At 36.3% G+C, this 19,694-nt stretch overlaps 1 protein-coding gene across 4 annotated transcripts in view; it reads right to left on the bottom strand.

Moving 5' to 3' along the window:
* LOC111155896 (mannosyl (alpha-1,3-)-glycoprotein beta-1,4-N-acetylglucosaminyltransferase, isozyme A) overlaps window positions 1–19,694 on the bottom strand; it is a 109,663-nt gene that overhangs the window by 49,548 nt on the left and 40,421 nt on the right. For 2 of the 4 annotated variants that reach the window (XM_022516359.1, XM_022516357.1), the window contains 2 exons: window positions 13,044–13,184; window positions 11,022–11,162 (listed from right to left, as the gene is read on the bottom strand). In XM_022516359.1, the coding sequence (XP_022372067.1) occupies window positions 11,022–11,162; window positions 13,044–13,184 (282 nt within the window). Of the gene's footprint in view, window positions 1–11,021; window positions 11,163–13,016; window positions 13,185–19,694 lie in introns of all 4 variants that reach the window. The other 2 variants (XM_022516358.1, XM_022516356.1) reach the window with 1 other exon arrangement.

Consider the following 19,694-nt stretch of genomic DNA (forward strand, 5'->3'; position numbering starts at 1 on the left):
CTAATCCAAAAAGATAAGAGCACCCCTATGTTTACCACAGCATTATTTACAATAGCCAATAACAGAAGCAGCCCAAGTGTCCATGGATGGATGAAAGGATAAAGATGTGGTGTATACACACACACACTGGAATATTATTCGGCCATAAAAAGAATGCAGTCTTGCCATTTGCAACAACATGGATGGAGCAATAGTGTATAATGTTAAGAGAAATAATTAAGTCAGACAAAGACAAATACTGTATGATTTCCACCTATAGTGGAATTTAGGAAACAAAACAAAGGGGGGAAAAAGACACAAACCAAAAAACCAGACTCTTAGCCACACAGAACAAAGAGATGGTTACTAGAGGGGTGAGTGGGAAGATAGATGAAATAGGTGATGGGTATTAAAGAATACACTTATGATGAGTGCTCAGGAATACATAAAATTACTGAATCATTATATTGTACAACTGAAATGAACACTATATATGAACTGTATTGGAATTAAAATTTAAAAAGCAGTAATCACCATCCCCCCAAAAAGAACACTAAGATCCAAATGGTTTAAAAGATAGCCCCAAAAGGTAGATGCCACACTCCTCTCTTCCATTTTGAGATGAAGAGCTTCCTGGGGCTTAAAAAGAGATCTGTCATATTTGGACTTCTGAGAAGATGGCAGAGCAGTAAGATCCTAAGCTCATGGACACACAGTACAACTAACTCTGGAAAAGACTCAAAGACTGGCACAAGAGACTTTACAGTCAATTGTAAAGAAAGCCACACTGAGAAGTACAGGAGGGGCAGAGGGGGCAGAAATGCATTTAGGAACCAAACCTCTGTGAGACTAACCTCACACAGGAGGGATACCAAAGCACCAAGGAGGGAGAGGAGTAGAATCCACACCAGGTACCACAGGCATGGAGAACTCACACTGGAAAGATGAGTCCCCATAACATCTGGCTTTGAAAAACAGTGGGGCTTAGCTTCCAAAGTTTTAAAATCAGCAGACCCTAACTCCAGGTATTTTTAAATCAGCTGGATCAGCTTCAGGAGAGGTGGAGGATAATAGAAAACTGAGTCCCCACCCTCAAAGAGCCAGCATAGCAAATACTTCTGCAGAGACACTGCAGGGCAGAAGCAGTTTGGAAAGTGCCTGGGGTAGCTCACATTTTGTGCTAGAGGTGCAGGAATCTTTAGGAGACTTCAAGAACAAAAGAGCTAGCAAGTGCCATTCTTTTACCCCAGTCCCCCCCAACCTTTATAGCCAGATACTTGTGGGAACCACCACAAACATTCTCTACACATATTGCTCACACCAAGTGTCCCACCTCTGCCTTCCCTTTCAGAGGTAACCATATCCAACCTGACCCACTCAGCAGGCATGCCTCCAAAGTCACATCTTCCCCAAACACCATGCAAGCAACCCCAGTAGGGAACAGTGCCACTCCAAAGTGACTCCTGTCCTGGGGAGAAGGGAATATAACCATACAAACCAGTGTAGCCACAGTCCCAGGAGCCAAACCTTATAACTGGCAGTGCAGACATAGTGTCCCCCAGCTCAGTGTGCCTGCAGTCCCAGAGCACACAGACTAAGGGCAGGCATCCAATCTGACTGCTGACCTATTACAAGCCCCCTAAAAGCACAGGGACCAAACCCTGACCAATGCACCCCAAATAGCTAAAAATGGGCCCTTGCAGCCAACTAGACTAAAGGTAAATGCAATCCAGTCACACAGTAGGACCCACATAGCCACACGGGAGACACCCCTGAAGTGCCTGGTTCCAGTGAACAGAGGACACTGTGCTACAACACACCACAAAACCTCTTCATAAGGCCACTACTTTCAAGATCAGGAGATGGAGCTGATTTCCCTAAGACAAAGAAACAAGCACAGAGTTAGACAAAATGAGGAGACAGAGTAATATGGCAAAAATGAAAGAACAGGACAAAAATCACAGCAAGAGAGCTAAATGAAATGGAGATATAAGCAATATGCTTGATAAGGGATTCAAAGTAATGGTCATAAAGATACTCACTGGCCTTGAGAAAAAAGTGGAGGATCTCAGTAAGACCTTCAACAAAGAGATAGAAAATATAAAAAAGAACCAGTCAGAGATGGAAAATTCAGTAACTGAAATTCAAAATACACTAGAACAAATTGACAGCAGAAGAGAAGAGGCAGAACAACTAAGTAGTGATGTGGAAGACAGAGTAATGGAAAGCAACCAAGCTGAACAGCAAAAAGTAAAAAGAATAATAAAAAATGAGAATAGGGTCAGGGAACTCAACAATATCATCAAGCACAGTAATGGTCACTTCTTAGGGATCTCAAAAGACAGAAAGTGACAGAAAATTTATTTGAAGAAATTATTGCTGAAAATTTCCCTGTTCCAGGGAGGGAACAGATATCCAGACCCAGGAAGCACGGTGAGCCCCCCACAAAATTTACCCAAGGAAGTTCACACCAACACACATAATAGTTAAAATGACAAAAACAAGTGATAAAGAGAAAATTTTAAAAACAGCAAGAGAAAAGAAAACAGTTATACACAAGGGAAACCACATAAGCCTAACAGTTGATTTTCAAACAGAAACTTTGCAGGCTAGAATGGAGTGGCAAGATATATCCAAAGCCCTAAAAGGATAAAACACTCACCCAAGAACACTCTATACAGTGAGGCAATCATTCAGAATATAAGGAGAGATAATGACCTTCCCAGACAAACAAAAGTTAAACGAGTTCATCACCACTAAACTAGGCTTACCAAAAAAACAAAACAAAACAAAAAAATATTAAAGGGAATTCTTTAAAGAAGAGTAGAAAGAATAGGCAATAATTTAGTGTAAGAAGATTATGGAAGGAAAAAATTTCACAGATATAATAAAATAAAATGCAAACATATAATAAAAGTAGACTAATCACTTACAACACCAGTATGGAGGTTAAAGCACAAAGGCGGTAAAATAAATTATAACTATAAAATTCAGTCAGGAGATTCATAGAAGTATGTAAGTATGACATAATATACATAAACTGGCAGGGAAGTGGGGAGAGGCACATAGAAAAAATTCAGTGCTTTTAGAATGGGTTCAAAACTTAAGTGACCACCAATTTATAGGTCTACATAGACTACACAGGATGTTCTATATGAATTTAGACTACATAGGATGTTCTATATGAACATAATGGTAACAAATTAAAAATTAAAATTAAAACAAATTAAAAAAAAAAAAACCTGTAATAGATACATAAGAAAACAAAGAGAAAGGTATCCAAGCATAACACTAACAAAATCCACCAAACCACAGAGGAAAGAGCAAGAGAAGAACTGCAAAAACAACCCTAAAACAAGAACAAAATGGCATTAAATATATACTTATGAATAATCACTTTAAATGTAAATGGACTACATAATGCAATCAAAAGACAGTAAGACAAGAAGGTGACTGAATGGATAAAAAAGCAAGACCCATATATATGCTGTCTATAACAGACTTCATTTCAGACTGAAAGACACATGCAGATTGACAATGAAGAGATGGAAAGACATTTACCGTGCAAACTGAAGGTAAAAACAAAACTGGGAAAGCACAATTTCTATCTGACAAAACAGACTATGCAATAAAGACTAAAAAAGAAAGACAAAGGACACTACATAATGATAAAGAGAACTACCTGACAAAAGGATGTAACAATTGTATATATTTATGCACCCAACATGGGAACACCTACATATATGAAACTACTATAACAGACAGAAACGAAGAAATTAACAGTACTACAATAATATTAGGAGATACCCACTTACAGTAATGGAGAGATCATTAAGACAGAAAAATCAACAAGGGAAGAATGGCTTTGAACAATAAATTAGATATATTCAGAACATTCAATCCAAAACTAGCAGTTTACACATTCCTTTCAAAGGGATTTGGGACAGTCTCTGGAACAGATCAAATAAACGTTAGACCATTATGTAAGTCCCAATAAATCGGAAAGGATTGAAATCATGGCATCCATCTTTTCAAACCACAGTAGTATAAAACCAGAAATCAAAAGAAAAAATCTGGAAAGAACACAAATACATGAGGATAAATAATAAACTACTAAACAATGAATGGGTCAACCAAGAAATCAAAGAGGAAATGAAAAAAGTACACAGAGAACATGAAAATGAAAACATAACAGCCCCACATCTTCAGGAGAAAACAAAAGCTATTCTAAGGGAAAAGTTTATAGCAACACAGACTTATCTCAACAAGAAAAATCTCAAGTAAACAACCTAACATTTAAAGGAGTTAGAAAAAGAACAAACAAAGCCTAATGCCCACAGAAAGAAGGCAATAATAAAGATTACAGCAGAAATAAATGAAACAGAGACTTAACAATAAAACAGATCAATGAAACCAGGAGCTAGTTCTTTGAAAAGATCAAGAAAATTAATATGCCTTCAGTAAGATTCAGCAAGAAAAAAAAAGAGAGACTCAAATAAATAAAATCAGAAATGAAGAAGGAGAAATAACATCAACCCCTCAGAAATACAAAAGCATTTAAACTTTCATAAGAGTTTATGAAAAGTTATATGCCAACAAATTGGACAATATGAAAGAAATGGATAAATTTCTAGAAACATATAGTCTTCCAAAACTGAATTAGGAAAAAATAGAAAATCTGAACAGATCAATTACTAGCAACAAAATTGAATCAGTAATTAAAAAAAAACAAAACAACAACAACAGCAAAAAAAAAAAAAAACACCACAACTCCCAAAATATATAAGTGCAGGGCCAGATGGCTTTATAGGTAAATTCTACCAAACATTTAAAGAGTTAATACCCATTCTTCTCAAATTATTAGGAAAAAAAAAAAAAAAAAGAGGAAGCTTCAAAATTCATTCTATGAGTTCCAGCATTACCCTGATACCAAAACCAGAGGAAGGCACTAAGTAAAAGGAAAACTACAGGCCAATATCTTTCATGAACATAGACGCAAAAATCCTCAACTAAATATTAGCCAACTGAATCCAACAATATGACAAAAATAATTCACCATAATCAAGTGGGATTTATTCCAAGGAAGAAAGGGTGGCTCAATATTCACAAATAAATCAACATCATACATCAGGTTAATAAGAGAAAAGACAAACCATAAGATCATCTCAATAAATGAAAAAGCATTTGACAAAATCCAGTATCTGTCATGATAAAAACTCTCAACAAAGTGGATTTAGTGGGAACATACCACAACATAATAAAGACCATATATGAAAAATTAACAGCTAGCATCACACCTATGGTGAAGAATTGAGAGCTGTTCCTCTAAGATCAGGAACAAGACAAGGATGTCCACTCTCACCACTGTTATTCAACCCAGGAATCAAAGTCCTAGCCACAGCAATCAGACAAGAATAAGATATAAAAGGCATCCAGATTGGTAAGGAAGAAGTAAAACTTTCACTATTTGCAGATGACATGATACTATATATAGAAAACCCTAAAGACTCCACCAAAAACTGCTAGAACTGATAAATGAATTCAATAAAGTCACAGGATACAAAATACACAGAAATCAGTTGCATTTCTATTCACTAATAATGAGATAGCAGAAAGAGAAATTAAACAATAATCTCATTTACAATTGCACCAAAAAGAATAAGATACCCAGTAATAAATTTAACTAAGGAGATGAAAGGTCCGTACTCCAAAAACTAAAAAACACTGATGAAACAAACAGAAGATGACACAAACAAATGGAAAGGTACTCCATGCTCATGGCTTCAAAGAATCCACATTGCTAAAGTGTCTGTACTACCCAAAGCAAGCTACAGATTCAATGCAATCTGTATCAAAATAACAACAGCCGTTTTCACAGAACTAAGACAAAGAATTTAAAATCTGTATGGAATCACAAAAGACCCTAAATAGGCAAAACAATTTTGAGAAAGAGCTAAGGTGGAGGTATCACAATCCCAGATTTCAAAATATACTACAAAGCTGTACTAATCAAAACAGTATGGGAGGTACTGGCATAAAAACAGATCAATGGAACAGAACAGAAAACCCAGAAATACACCTATACTTATATGGTCAATTAATCTGTGACAAAGGGGGCAAGAATATACAATGGGAAAAAGAGAGTTTCTTCAATAAATGGTATTGGGAAAACTGTACCACTTTTTTACACCATACACAAAAATAAACTCAAAATGGATTAAAGATCTAAGTATGAGTCATGGAACCACAAAAACCCCTAAAAGAAAAGATAGGCAGTAATCTCTTGAATCAACGTCCAAGGCTTACCAACATTTTTTTGGGGTCATCTCCTCACGTAAGGGAAACAAAGGCAGAAATAAACTACTGGGACTATACCAAAAATAAAAAGCTTTTGCACAGCAAAGGAAACAATCAACAAAATAAAAAGATAACCCAGTGAATGGGAGAAGATATTTTTGCAAATGATATATCCAATAAGTGGCTCATATCAACTCAATACCAAAAAACCCACAAATAATCTAATTTTAAAATGGGCAGAAAACCTAAGCAGATATTTTTCCAAAGAAAGCATACAGATGCCCAACAGACATAAAAAGATGTGCAACGTCATCAGGGGAATGCAAATCAAAACCACAATGAGGTATGACTTCATACTTGTCAGGATGGCTAAATTCAAAAGGACAAAAAATTACAAGTGTTGTCAAGGATGTAGAGAAAAAGGGACCTTCATGCACAGTTAGTGGAAATGCAAGCCGGTGCAGCCGCTGTGGAAAACAGAATGGAGGTTCCTCAAAAAACTAAAAATAGAACTATCCATTAATTCCACCACTGGGTATTTACTCAAAGAAAAGGAAAACATGAATTCAAAAAGATATATTCACCTTTATGTTTACTGCAGCATTTTTACAATATCCAAGATATGGAAACAACCTAAGTTTCTATCCATAAATGAATGGATCAAGATGTGGTACATACATACAATGGAATACTACTCAGTCATAAAAAAGAATGAGATCTTGCCATTGCAACGATATGGACGTACCTAAAGGCTATAATGGAAAGTGAAGTAAGTCAGAGAAAGATAAATACTATACGATTTCACTGATATGTGGAATTTAAGAAACAAAACAAATAACAAAAAAAGACACCAAAAGAATGGACTCTGAAGTACAGCAAATAAGCTGGTGTTTGCCAGATGGGAGGTGGGTGGGAGGATGGATAAACAGATAAAGGGATTAAAAATATACTTATAACAAGCACTGAGTATAGAATTGTTGAGTCATATTGTACACCTGAAACTAATATAACACTGCATGTTAGTTATACTTCAATTTTAAAATTAATTAAATAAAATTATTTTAAAAAGAAATTTCCTATATTTGTTCCAAACAAATATTTACTGAACACCTATCGAACCCAAGGTATTATTCTAGGTGATAAGGATAATAGTGAACAACGTAGGTAAGGTCCCTCACCTCACGGAATCAATATTCTAGCAGAGGGAAAAAGATAAATAATATAATCTTAGCAGGTGATAGGTTCTAACAAATTAAAATGTGGCAATATTAAAAAGAGTAAGTGGGGAAAGGGAAAGGGCCAGATACCTCTATAGACACCAATGTTATGGAAGGCCTCTCTTATATCACCTGAACTGATAACTAATGATAAGAAAGAGCAGATGAAGAACATTCCAGAAGAGGAAACAGTAAGGCCCCAAAGAAACAATGATCTTAACACAGTCAAGAAATAGAAGAGAATGTATCTAAAGCAGAATGAGCCTAGATTCAGAGAATTAATTAGGGGTCAGATCAAATGTAACCTTAAATTTAGTTTTAACTGACTATAAGAAAAAGTCACTGTAAAGTTATAAGTAGGGGAGTGACATTATCCAATTTTTAATTTTAAAAAGATTACCAAATTTTTTGGCAAACAGATATAAAAGTATTCAGAGTAAAAGTGTTTTGGGGAGATCAGTTAGAAGTTAGGTGCTCTGAATTAGGGTACTGGAAATGGGGCTAAGTGGAAAGACTGGAGAGAGAGCACAAGTGGGGGTAGCGGCAGGCAGGCAGGAGGAGAAAGAGAAGCAGGCTCCCCACAGAGCAAGGAGCCCGACGTTGGGCTCGATCCCAGAAACCTGGGATCATGACCTGAGCTGAAGGCAGCCACTTAATCGACTGAGCCACCCAGGCACCCCATCTACCCCAATTCTTCATGCCCTCGATGTAGTGTTCTAGAAGAACTACATAGCTCAATCGTTCAGATTGCTAATCTGATCTTCAGCTGTATCTACTGCTTATTAGTCCATCTATATGGTAATTTTAAATATAAGTCGATGAAATTAGAACCAGAGATAACCAACTAATCCTTTATGAACTGGCCTCTCATCCCTCTAAAATATACTGAATATGTATAATTTCTATATTACATTCTCCTTGCTCTGCAAATTCAATTTCCTTGAGTATTAAGTCATTCACAATGTGGGTTTCCTTAAATATTTTGTAACCCTAGTTGTACAATACGCCCTTTACCCATCTGTAGTTGCTTTATGTATTTATTGCAGCCTGCAAATTTCATGGAAGGATCTAGAAAGGGTGTGGGTTGGGGGGGTGGCTGGCAGGTTTTTGTTCTTCACAAAGAATTCAAGCCCCTCTTTAGACAGTAGTTACCTGGAACATTCTCCCTCTTTAGTCTTAGGAAGACTTAACTGGTCTGAGTGCTGTTCCTTATTTAGTCAGCCTGACCACTTTATAACAATTTTTAGCAAGAAGCAGTTTTTCTTTGCTCTAAAAAACAGAAGAGGCACCTGGGTGCTCAGCTGGTTAAGTGTCTGCCTTTGGCTCAGTTCATGATCTCGGGGTCCCAGGATTGAGTGAGCCCTGCATGGGGCTTCCTGTTCAGTGAGAAGTCTGCTTTTCCCTCTGAGCCCCCCTGCTCATGTTCTCGCTCTCAAATAAATACATTAAAAATTTGAAAAAGAAAAGTTCTTAATTCTTAATATAAAGTCCCTAAAAAGATTTTGGAGCTGCACAAAATCCCAGCATATATATACAGAATTACTTTTTCTATGTGCATTTTTCTAAATAGAAAGTGTATAGTTTTCCTAGGATAGCCAAAGGGTTCTTTGACTCTAAAAATGTTAAGAACCACTGCTGATGGATTTAAGAAAGTGATTTTAATGTAAATCTGAGGGTTTTCTTGTATTTTTTTTCTCAAGTTGTCTGCTTTTTCTACCTCTCAAAAGTAGTGCCAGCTTGGTAACAATGCTAACTAGCAGAAATCTAGCTGACCAAGATTTCATTATATTTATGATAAAGTCATAAACGAATGGGATGGAAAGTATCTTCAAAAGGGTAAGAGAATGTCACATTTACAAAATAACAAGGAGCTACCATAGGAGAACCTATTAGACGTTGCGAACTTTTAAATGACTTTAAAAATACTTATACTTTCAGAATGGATAAAGAAGATATGGTCCATATAGATAATGGAATATTATGCCTCCATCAGAAAGGGTGAATACCCAACTTTTGTGTCAACATGGACAGGACTGGAGATTTTGCTGAGTGAGATAAGCCAAGCAGAGTCAAGTATCATAAGGTTTCACTTACTTTTGGAGCATAAGGAATAACATGGAGAACACTGGAATATGGAAAGGAGAAGTGAGTTGGGGGAAATCGGAGGGGGAGATGAAGCATGAGAGACTGTGGACTCTGAGAAACAAACTGACAGTTTTAGAGGGGAGAGGGGTGGGGGTTAGGTGAGCCTGGTGGTGGGTAGGTACTAAGGAGGGCACATATTGCATGGAGCACTGGGTGTGGTGCATAAACAATGAATCTTGGAACACTGAAAAAATAAAATTAAAAAAAATAATACTTGTACTTTCTTTTCATTTGATATTCTTATTAATGAAGACATCATCTAAACCAGCAAATGTACTAAATGACAAGACACCCTACCCAAATAGTGATTATTAAATGGAGAGATATAATATCAACTTCAGAAATAATTAATGATCAATGTTCTAAAGAAAATAATTCAGAGTACACCACCCATCTTGTTAGTCTTCGTACATCCAGCATCTGCTGGATAAATACTTATTTAATCAATAAGGAAATGGAAGAATGAGTTAGTCTGAACATGACATTTTAAGAATTATCACTTCCTTAGGAGGCAGAGTGCAATTTTAAATGATTCATAAAGTAGAAAGATGGCAGAACTAAAAAAAGACAAATATAAAAGCTTATGCTAATAGATCAAATAATATGAGAAAACGCAACACACACAAAAAAGTAAATACCCAAGAATCCCACTGAATCAAAAGCAGATTAAATCAGCATTTCAGAAACATTATCACAAATATGAACCCCAGTATCTATCGGGTAATGGTTTTAACAAAAGACAAAAGACTTATTAGGGGAGCAAAACGATATTTTGCTATCTATATTTTAAAACCTCCAAAGAAAACATTAATAAAGTCAAAATAGAGGAATAAAAATCATGAAATAACAGTAAGTAGGGCCCACAAGGAAAATTAAACCTCTGGCAGTTCTAACAAGAGGAAAAAAATAAACAATAAACTATATTTTCACTATATGAGAAAAAAAGCAAACCAAAGTATTTCTATTATTGTCTGAAAGGTTAAACAAAAGTGATTATATGCCTTCCAGCTCTTTAAGAAAAAGCAGGGGCAAACAGAAAAAAACCTCTCTTGATGAGACTGTGAGAACTATTAATGTAGAAAGAAAACACAAGAAGAAAAAGTCATCTCAAATTTTTAAAAACAGAAAAATTAAAAAGGTTTAAACATTTTTCTGCCTGGAGATGGGGCTAAAACCAGATTTCTCATGACCCTTTTCAGCTATATACTCTGATCTATGGTGAAAAATATCTAACTCCTTTCAATGTAAATGAATCCTAAGTTATTATGCAGAGAGAAGGAATTTTTCTTCTTTGACCTGCCAGATTTCTAATGGTCAATGTTATACTCCAAGATCCAATTAAGACCAGCAGTACAACCACAGTAAGAAACAAAATAAACATACCTCCTGTTCTTCCGTTACCAATCTGCAGAGCAGGCTGAAGGCTTCTTTCATTTTGCAATAAATGAGGCAAATGATAATAAATACTTGGCACTTGAAGAGATTTTTTGCTTGTTAACTCCTTTAATAGCTTAAGGGTATTATCTAAAACAGAAAAGCATAATTAATGATCGCCTTACTTACAGAAGTTACTGATTTTACAAATATAGCAGTAAAAATTTATGAGCACTAGAACTAAAGAATTTTCTTTCCTGATTTTATACTTTGGTGAATAAGATCTCCATTTAAAATGAAAAAACACACTTCTGCAACCAGAGTTTCACAGAGTCCCAATGTTGATACCACTCTGAAGAAGCCTAAGTACCATGAGAAGGCAGAATGCTTTCATCACGGAATGCTTTCATCATTTGCTGTTTTAAAGGTTCAGTTCAGAACTCAGGCCCTGCAGAACACACTCGAAACATGCTACCCATTTATGAAAATGTAATAAGCACATTCACCACAATAACTTTCACTCTCCTTATGCTATTCTATTTTACTGAATTTTCACATGGAAGATTTTTTTTCTTTCAAAAAAAATACAAGTACAATAATTTAAACAGCACAACTTGAGAATGCCCTGTACAGATCCTAATTTTCAAGTAGTTCTTCTGTTTTTCTTGGAGGAGTTTCAGCTATTCAGAAGAGCATCAAAAACCCTAGAACATGTCTGCTTTACTAGTCAGTAACTTCCCTTTTAGGAATTTCACTTTTATGCACGCAACAAATATTTAGTGATTATCTATTTTGTCCCAGCCACTGTGTCATGTGTTTAGAAATGAACAAGCCATCAAAACATAGATCCTTGTCTTTAAGGAAATTATAATGTAAAGAAATAACATAAGGGCTACCAGAAATGTGACCAATTTATACACAAAGATGTTCATCGCAGAGTTAGAAATTGGGGAGAAAAAACAATATAGGAAAATCCTATTTGCCTAATATTAGAAAAATATTTAATACATTATAGTATATGGTTAACTGACATATGGCCAATAAAAATTGCATTTTTGAAGAATATTCAAAGACACAGTAAAATACTAATAGCCTAATTTTAAAAGGTAAAACGAGGCTCTAATACCCAATCACAATTTTGAAGAAAAACCTAAGTGGAAAAAAGACTAGAAGGAAACAAAAAATGTTAGCAGAAATCAACTGGCAGCAGGCTTATGGGTGCTTTATTTTTTATTATCTATCCCATTCTATAATTTTAAGTGTTATTGTGCCATATCACACATTTCACAATCAGGAGGAGAAACATGGAGCATGAAAATTTAAAATAAGGTCAGGTAGTGAATCTAAGACAAGAGGAATGAATAATAAAGGATGGGAAAAGATGCTGCTAAATGAAAAAGTATATTAATCCTGAAAGATTACATAAATTCTGAGGCAACTGATTACATACACATGTCAATTTAATTATTGGACTAATGAAAACACAGAAACAGAGAGAGGGTAGTTGTCACTCATCTTTCTCTAACCACAAGTTGTCAGAGAAGCAACAGATCAGATACCCCCAAAAGTGCACACTGTAATAAAACCATATTTTTTTCCTCTAAGTCAGAGATAAGAGTACTAATTGTTTCAAATAGCTCAAAGGTTCTCCAGAGTCTATCTGAGGCCCATACAGGTCACAACATAAACATGTAAAAACACAAAATTAAATTTTAATCTCATTTGGAATATGGTTTTTAAAAGATCTGGCTTTTTGCTACTGTCGGTGAAATTGATCCAACTGAAATCTAAATCAATATTATGTTACTCTCTTAAAATCAAAGTGAGTAACTAATCACAACTGTTTTATAATTTACCATGATAGTGAAGGTTTGTGTAATGTCTCTCTCTGAAAACAGTAATAAATGCTGGCTGATAAGCTACTTTACACGACTTTCAAATAAATTACGTCACGTAACCCTTTGAAAATAATAATTTTTATAAAACTAAAAATGTCATTTGTACCTGAAAATTTATTTAATGGATCCTTACTTCCATTTGCTTCTGCTCCTACACGCTTGAACTGCTGTACAATGGCATTTAATTCAGAAGAGCGCTGAGAGATTCTATGTTCAGCTATTCGAAGACGTTCTTTCAAGGCAAGAAACTCTCGTTGATAAGCAATCAGTTTTTCTAGAAGCAAAACCAGAAGTTTTTAATGTATTTTAAAAAAAAACAAAACTGTAAGAATTTTTACAGTCACATTTTTCCAGAAAGATATTCATTTGTGTATTGCTACAGAACTGAAAATAAAAAAGAGCCCCAACCAGTTATATATAACAAAGCCTGCACTAATGTAATGCTCCTTTTTTTTCTTTCTTAGCATTAGAAAGCAATTTATTTTTTTTTCCCCTGAGGCTTTAAACTTTTTTTGTTGTTGTTTAAGTTCAAGTTAGTAAACATAGAGTGTATTACTAGTTTCAGGGGTAGAATTTAGTGATCCTGGTCAGTTGCGTATCACACCCAGTGCTCATTACATCAAATGCCCTCCTTAATGCCCATCACCCAGTTACCCCATCCCCCACCCACCTCCCCTCCAGCAACCCTCAGTTTGTTCCCTAAAGTTAAGAGTCTCTTACGGTTTGTCTCCCTCTCTGTTTTTATCTTACTTTTCCTTTCCTTCCCCTATGTTCATCTTTTGCTTTTCATATCTGTAAGAATGCAAGCGCTTTCAACTTAGCACTTAACAATGGAAAGACAGGGATAAAAGGATGAAAGTTTTTAGAATTAACACTTCAAGCATAATACTAACATCATTTCTCAAAAGGTTCAAACAACTATAAAGACCTTATTTGTGGGGCGCCTGGGTGGCTCAGTTAGTTAAGCATCTGCCTTCAGCTTGGGTTATGATCCCGGGATCCTGGGATCGAGCCCCGCATGGAGCCCCACATTGCATCGCACTCCCTGCTCAGCAGGGAGCCTGCTTCTCCCTCTCCCTCTACCTCTGCCTGCCTCTCTGCTTGCTTGTGCTCTCTCTGTCAAATAAATAAAATCTTTAAAAAAAAAGAAGACCTTATTTGTATTAAAAAGAGAGAGATAAAGTATTGAAACTGATGATAATATATCTAATAATAAATTACCATTTATAGCATAATCATTTATTTCCATAGGCCGTTTCCTCTGTACTTCCTATTCTGCCAAGATTTCCCTAGGCCAGACTTTGGCCAAATTCCTGATTCCTAAAAACTCTACCAGGCAGATGTAAAATCAATTGAGATGACCCCCGTTAAAAATCATCCTTTTTTAATTTGAGAGAATCACAGGTCAGGAAAACCTGGTCTAGTAAATAAAAGTGGATTTTATGAGGATAAATGTAGGCATTGAAACAACCGGCTCAGAGAGACAAAGCGCAGAGTGAGAAGAGCCCTAAGGACAGAACCTGACATAGAAATCTAAGGGATGGTGGGAGAAAAAGCATTCATTAATCACGATCAGCAATGCTGAAAGATAGCTGAGGCTATGGGAGTAGGAGGAGTAACTTCCACAACCTCATTAAACTAAGAGAAACCCTAACAATGGTTTTCAACTTCTGTATCAAGTTAGGTAGGCTACTATTTTGACATCTAAACAAAACACACTTCAGAAAGACTACTTTTTACTTAATATTATTATCTCGGCTTTATTCAAGGATAGACTCAATAAGAAACAGACTTACAAAAAATAAATCTGCATGTTTCATAAAGCTAGTCTTAAAAACAGGCAATTATGTTCTTCTTTGTCCCTTACACAAAAGCCCACACAGTAAACATCTCTTCAGAATTTTGTGGCAGGGGAAAAAAAAAAGTCTACCCTGCTCAACTGTCATTCTTCCTTATATTGAACAATGACAGGCATGTAAACAGCTGTATTGCCCCTTAACTTGCTGGCTTTAGGAGGGAAGGAACGACAGAGCAGGCTGTAATTAGGTCAAACATAAAGGGAGCTTCCAGGTAACCAGCGAGGTCCTAATGACTGACCTGGGTAGTGGCCCAATAAAATTCATTATTATGCATTCATAGTTTTAGGCACTTGTCCATATATATAAACTCATTAAATAAAAGAAATGTCAAAAAGATGCTATTCACAAACACGAAACTATCAACAATTATATTCTAACAAAAACAGTAACAATTATAACAAGAGATACCCAAGATTCATGTGATAAAAACTACAAACCCCTTACTGACACCTGTAAGAGTAAATGAAATCATTGCTTAATCTTAAGTGAGAAGTCTCAAACTTGTAAAAAAATTATAATAATAAAATAAATTTAAAAATAAAAATGAATTCTACCCTAACTTAAATAATAAATTCAGTTCAATACCTTTCAAATAAATAATGAAACTTCTTTGGAATATGACTTTTCTACAGGTGATCCTAAAATTCACCTAGAGGAGAGAATGTGTTTAAAGAGGGAAAAAAGGGCACCTGGGTGGCTCAGTGGGTTAAGCATCTGCCTTCGGCTTAGGTCATGATCTCAGGGTCCTGGGATCGAGCACCACATTGGGCTCTCTGCTCAGCAGGGAGTCTGCTTCCCCCTCTCTCTGCCTGCCTCTCTGCCTACTTGTGATCTTGTCTGTCAAATAAATAAGTAAATAAAATAAAGAGAAAAAAAAATAATAAAGGGGAACTCGCTCTGAGATCAGAACACACTGGAAGTCTATAGAAATTAAAACACTGTGGACTGCCAGGTCCAGAAAGCGTGGACAAGAGCCAATCACACCAAGCAGGCGGTGTCCAAAATCAGCACTAGTGAACAGTCCTTTCAGTTCTTCCCTTTCAGCAAGTTAAAATCCTCTCGCGAACAGTCACGCAGTGCTGAGATTGTGGTTTCTTGACACCACCCACCCAAAAGAGAATTAGAACTCTCTGGAGGATAAGTTTAAGATGAACCTGAAACAATCTGGTATAAAATAAGAAAACGCTATTTAAAAAACACCACCACCGGGACGCCTGGGTGGCTCAGTTGGTTGGGCGGCTGCCTCCGGCTCGGGTCATGATCCCAGCGTCCTGGGATCGAGTCCCACATAGGGCTCCCTGCTCAGCGGGAAGTCTGCTTCTCCCTCTCCCACTCCCTTTGCTTGTGCTCCCTCTCTCGCTGTGTCTCTCTCTGTCAAATAAATAAATAAAATCTTTAAAAAATAAAAAAATAAAAAAAAAATAAAAAACACCACCACCACCACCACCACCACCACCACCACCACCACAGGACTTGCTAAAAGGGCACAGCAAGGTACCTGAGGGGCTCCTGACCAAATCAGGGACAAATTTAAGCACAAAACAAATACTGATAGTAACAGATGAGGGAAATGGGTTTCTTTATAGCAGGATGCCAACTAATAAATGAAGAAGGAACGATTAATGTTGGAAAAATCACCATTTCGCAGCTATCACAGAAATAACTGATTCAGGCAAAAATCGAAAATGGATGCTTAGACCAGCAGGTGAGAGTGTGCTGACGAAAGGGCTATGTATGTCACCTCAGAGTATCTCCCCAAAAAATGCTCATTACTTACAAAGGGAAAAATATGCTAACGTTACCATGGAGAAACCTGGTAGATACTTTGCTTAAGTGATCAAAGTTCCCATCAGCAACCAGAAAACGGACATGACATGCCTGCTGATGTGAGGCACAGAGGACACACCTTATTCTTGTGGCATTCCTGCCAAAAATACATAATCTGAATCTAATCTCAAGGAAACATCAGACGCATCCAAACTGAGAGACAAGGTACAAAATAAAAAGCTCATACTATAAAAAAAAAAAAAAAAAAAGTCACAGTCATTGAAGACAAAAGGCTCGTGAGGAACTGCCACAGATGAAGAGACTGAAGGAGCCATGAAAACTCAATGCAAAACACAGTCCTGGGCAGAAACCTGGACCAGAAAAGCTAAACCCTACAAAGAACATTACTGGGGGAAAAATAACAGAATATAGGCTAAAGACAAGATACTATGCCAAAGTTAAATTTCCTAAATTAAATTCTCATACTGAAGTATTTTACAGAATTCCTTGTTCCTAGGAAATAAATATTAAATTAGTTAGGGATTAAAAAGCATGATTTCTGTAATTTATACCCAAATAGTGCTGAAAAGAAACAAATTATCTCAAATAGGTGACAGAGACAAAATAGTCATAAGAGGTGAGATCTATAAAGTCATTTTGTGCTGCCCTTGTAACTCTTCTTCATTTGAAACTTAAAAAAAAAATTTTTTTTTTTTTAAATTAGGACTAGAAGGCATACAGGTTAGGTCTTTTAGCAGCTCTGGATTGGGTGGGATACGGACCTGAAGGCAGTCTCTGTGTCCTTCTATGCATTTCCTTGGTACTTTTTTGAAACCACCTTCCCAGAGGCCAACTTCACCAAATAGGGAGAGTAACCATTACCGCCACAGAAATGCCCCCAGCCCTTACTCCAAAACACTGTTCTGCTTTGAGGTGTCCAGGCCATGCTCCTGAAAAGATCCCTTGGGCCCATGGAGTACTGGACAAAGCCCTAAGTATTTCCTGTCAGCCCAGATGCTAGTGCTGCTGTTAGCCCAAAGTCCACAGCTATGAGAGGGCTCTAAATGGATCATTTCCCATCTCTCACATCCATCCTTGGTTTCTAACTCCATATTTCCATATTAAAAGGGTTCTCTCCAGACATCACAGCAAGTCTGTACTCCATCTAGAATGCCAGGTCAATGAATTAAAGTATGCATGGTAAAGCCCTTAGCTAGACCTGCTAGGATACCACAGAACACTGTTGGCTCCTCTCAACAGAGAAGAGTTATATATAATTTCCCCACAGCCCCCCTAGGAATGCAGTCTATCCTCCGTCATCTACCCAAACACAGGCTCACTAGTGACTTCTAGAATTTTCTCTACCTATATTTCCCATAGTATTATGCTGCTCCCTTAAGGAGAGTGATAGATCATCCCAGAAGTTCAAACTTTAGCATAACAGACCAAAAAAATTCCTTCAAATTAGTGATCACATGTTTGACGATTCTCTGTTTCAACATTAGTAACATAATTCTTATTTTTTTTTTTTAAAGATTTTATTGTCAGAGAGAGAGGGAGAGAGAGCAAGCACAGGCAGACAGAATGGCAGGCAGAGGCAGAGGGAGAAGCAGGCTCCCTGATGAGCAAGGAGCCTGATGTGGGACTCGATCCCAGGACGCCAGGATCATGACCTGAGCCGAAGGTAGCCGCTTAACCAACTGAGCCACCCAGGCGTCCCAACATAATTCTTATTTTTGCTTTTCTTTAATCACTTAAATCAGTTTCTAGTGGGGGATTGGGAGGAAACTGTGTGGGAACTCTTATACTATCATCTTACTAGGAAATGTCTAGTTTTGTTTGTTTTGTTTTTATTGTAGACCGAATCTAACTTTTTTTAATTGTAGAAAATTATATATCCAGATGAGACAATGAAAGTACAAATCATGCTGCATGAACCTAAGACTCTGAAACATACAAAATTTCCAAAGAAATCACTTTAATTCCTTCCAAGCAAATAATCAAGCCAGTTTTCCAGGGAAAAGTGTACCTATGGTTCCTCAAAGGCTTATCAGGTTGACCCATATGAAACTGCTGATATTTGATCATTTTTTACAAAAATGTCAATTTCATGTGGTTCAACAATTTAAAAATAACAGCTTTGGACCCAACAATTTAATTTAAAAATGCATGAATATAGATGAAAAATTAACAAAAATAAAAACTAATACCCAATATGTAATATATAAAAACAGAACAAAAAATTTCATTTTTCAAGCAATAGTACCTCTTTATTAGCAAGATGTGGGGGACACCACTGAATTCTATGAGCTAACATTAAAAACCAGATTTTTATATTAAAACTAAAATTACCAAAAATTAAAGCCACTTTTAAATTTTATTTTAAAATATATTAAACAATAAAATTCTGACACTGAGAAGAACGTTGATAAATAGCCTGGTCTACCCCTCTGTCCTTTAGTACTACAACAAACCATTTCACACAGATAAATATTTAAATATATATATAAATAGATAGATAGATAGGAGGAGATCCCTCAGAAATAGATTCCACAATTTAACAAGCTTTACTATTCAGGAAGTCATGGCCTTTGAAAAACATTTCACTTCATATTCATCATTCTTAGACAACCATTTTTTAAAAAAAGAAGGCCCAGATGAAATTATGGGCAGTTTCTCATTTAAAAATCTCTTAAAAAATAAAAGAACTGCTGGGGAAGGCATGTGCTATGGTGAGTGCTGTGAAGTGTGTAAACCTGGCGATTCACAGACCTGTACCCCTGGGGCTAGTAATACATTATATGTTAATAAAATAAATAAATAAATAAATAAAAAGAACTGGATTCAGAAAGGGTTTAGAAGAACTAGTCTAGAAAAGCCAAAAGACAAGTGAGCAGGACTCTAAATGACATAGGTTGAATGGGATTTGGACAATTCTAATTAGAACGGATATAACTAAAAGTTACAAACAAGATGAGGTATCTCATTCTCTAATGTTCCTGTGCCTAAGAACCACCTGGAAGAGATTGTTAAAACAAAATTCTGGATCCCCACCTCCAGAGATTTTAATTCAGTAGGTATGACATGGTGCTTAAGAATTTTTAAACAAGCAGGGCAACCTGGGTGGCTCAGTTGGTTAAGAGTCTGACTCTTAATTT

The sequence above is a fragment of the Enhydra lutris genome, unplaced genomic scaffold (genome assembly GCF_002288905.1).
Source record: "Enhydra lutris kenyoni isolate GAN:26980312 unplaced genomic scaffold, ASM228890v2 scaffoldscaffold44, whole genome shotgun sequence".
Classification (NCBI taxonomy): Eukaryota; Metazoa; Chordata; class Mammalia; order Carnivora; family Mustelidae; genus Enhydra; species Enhydra lutris.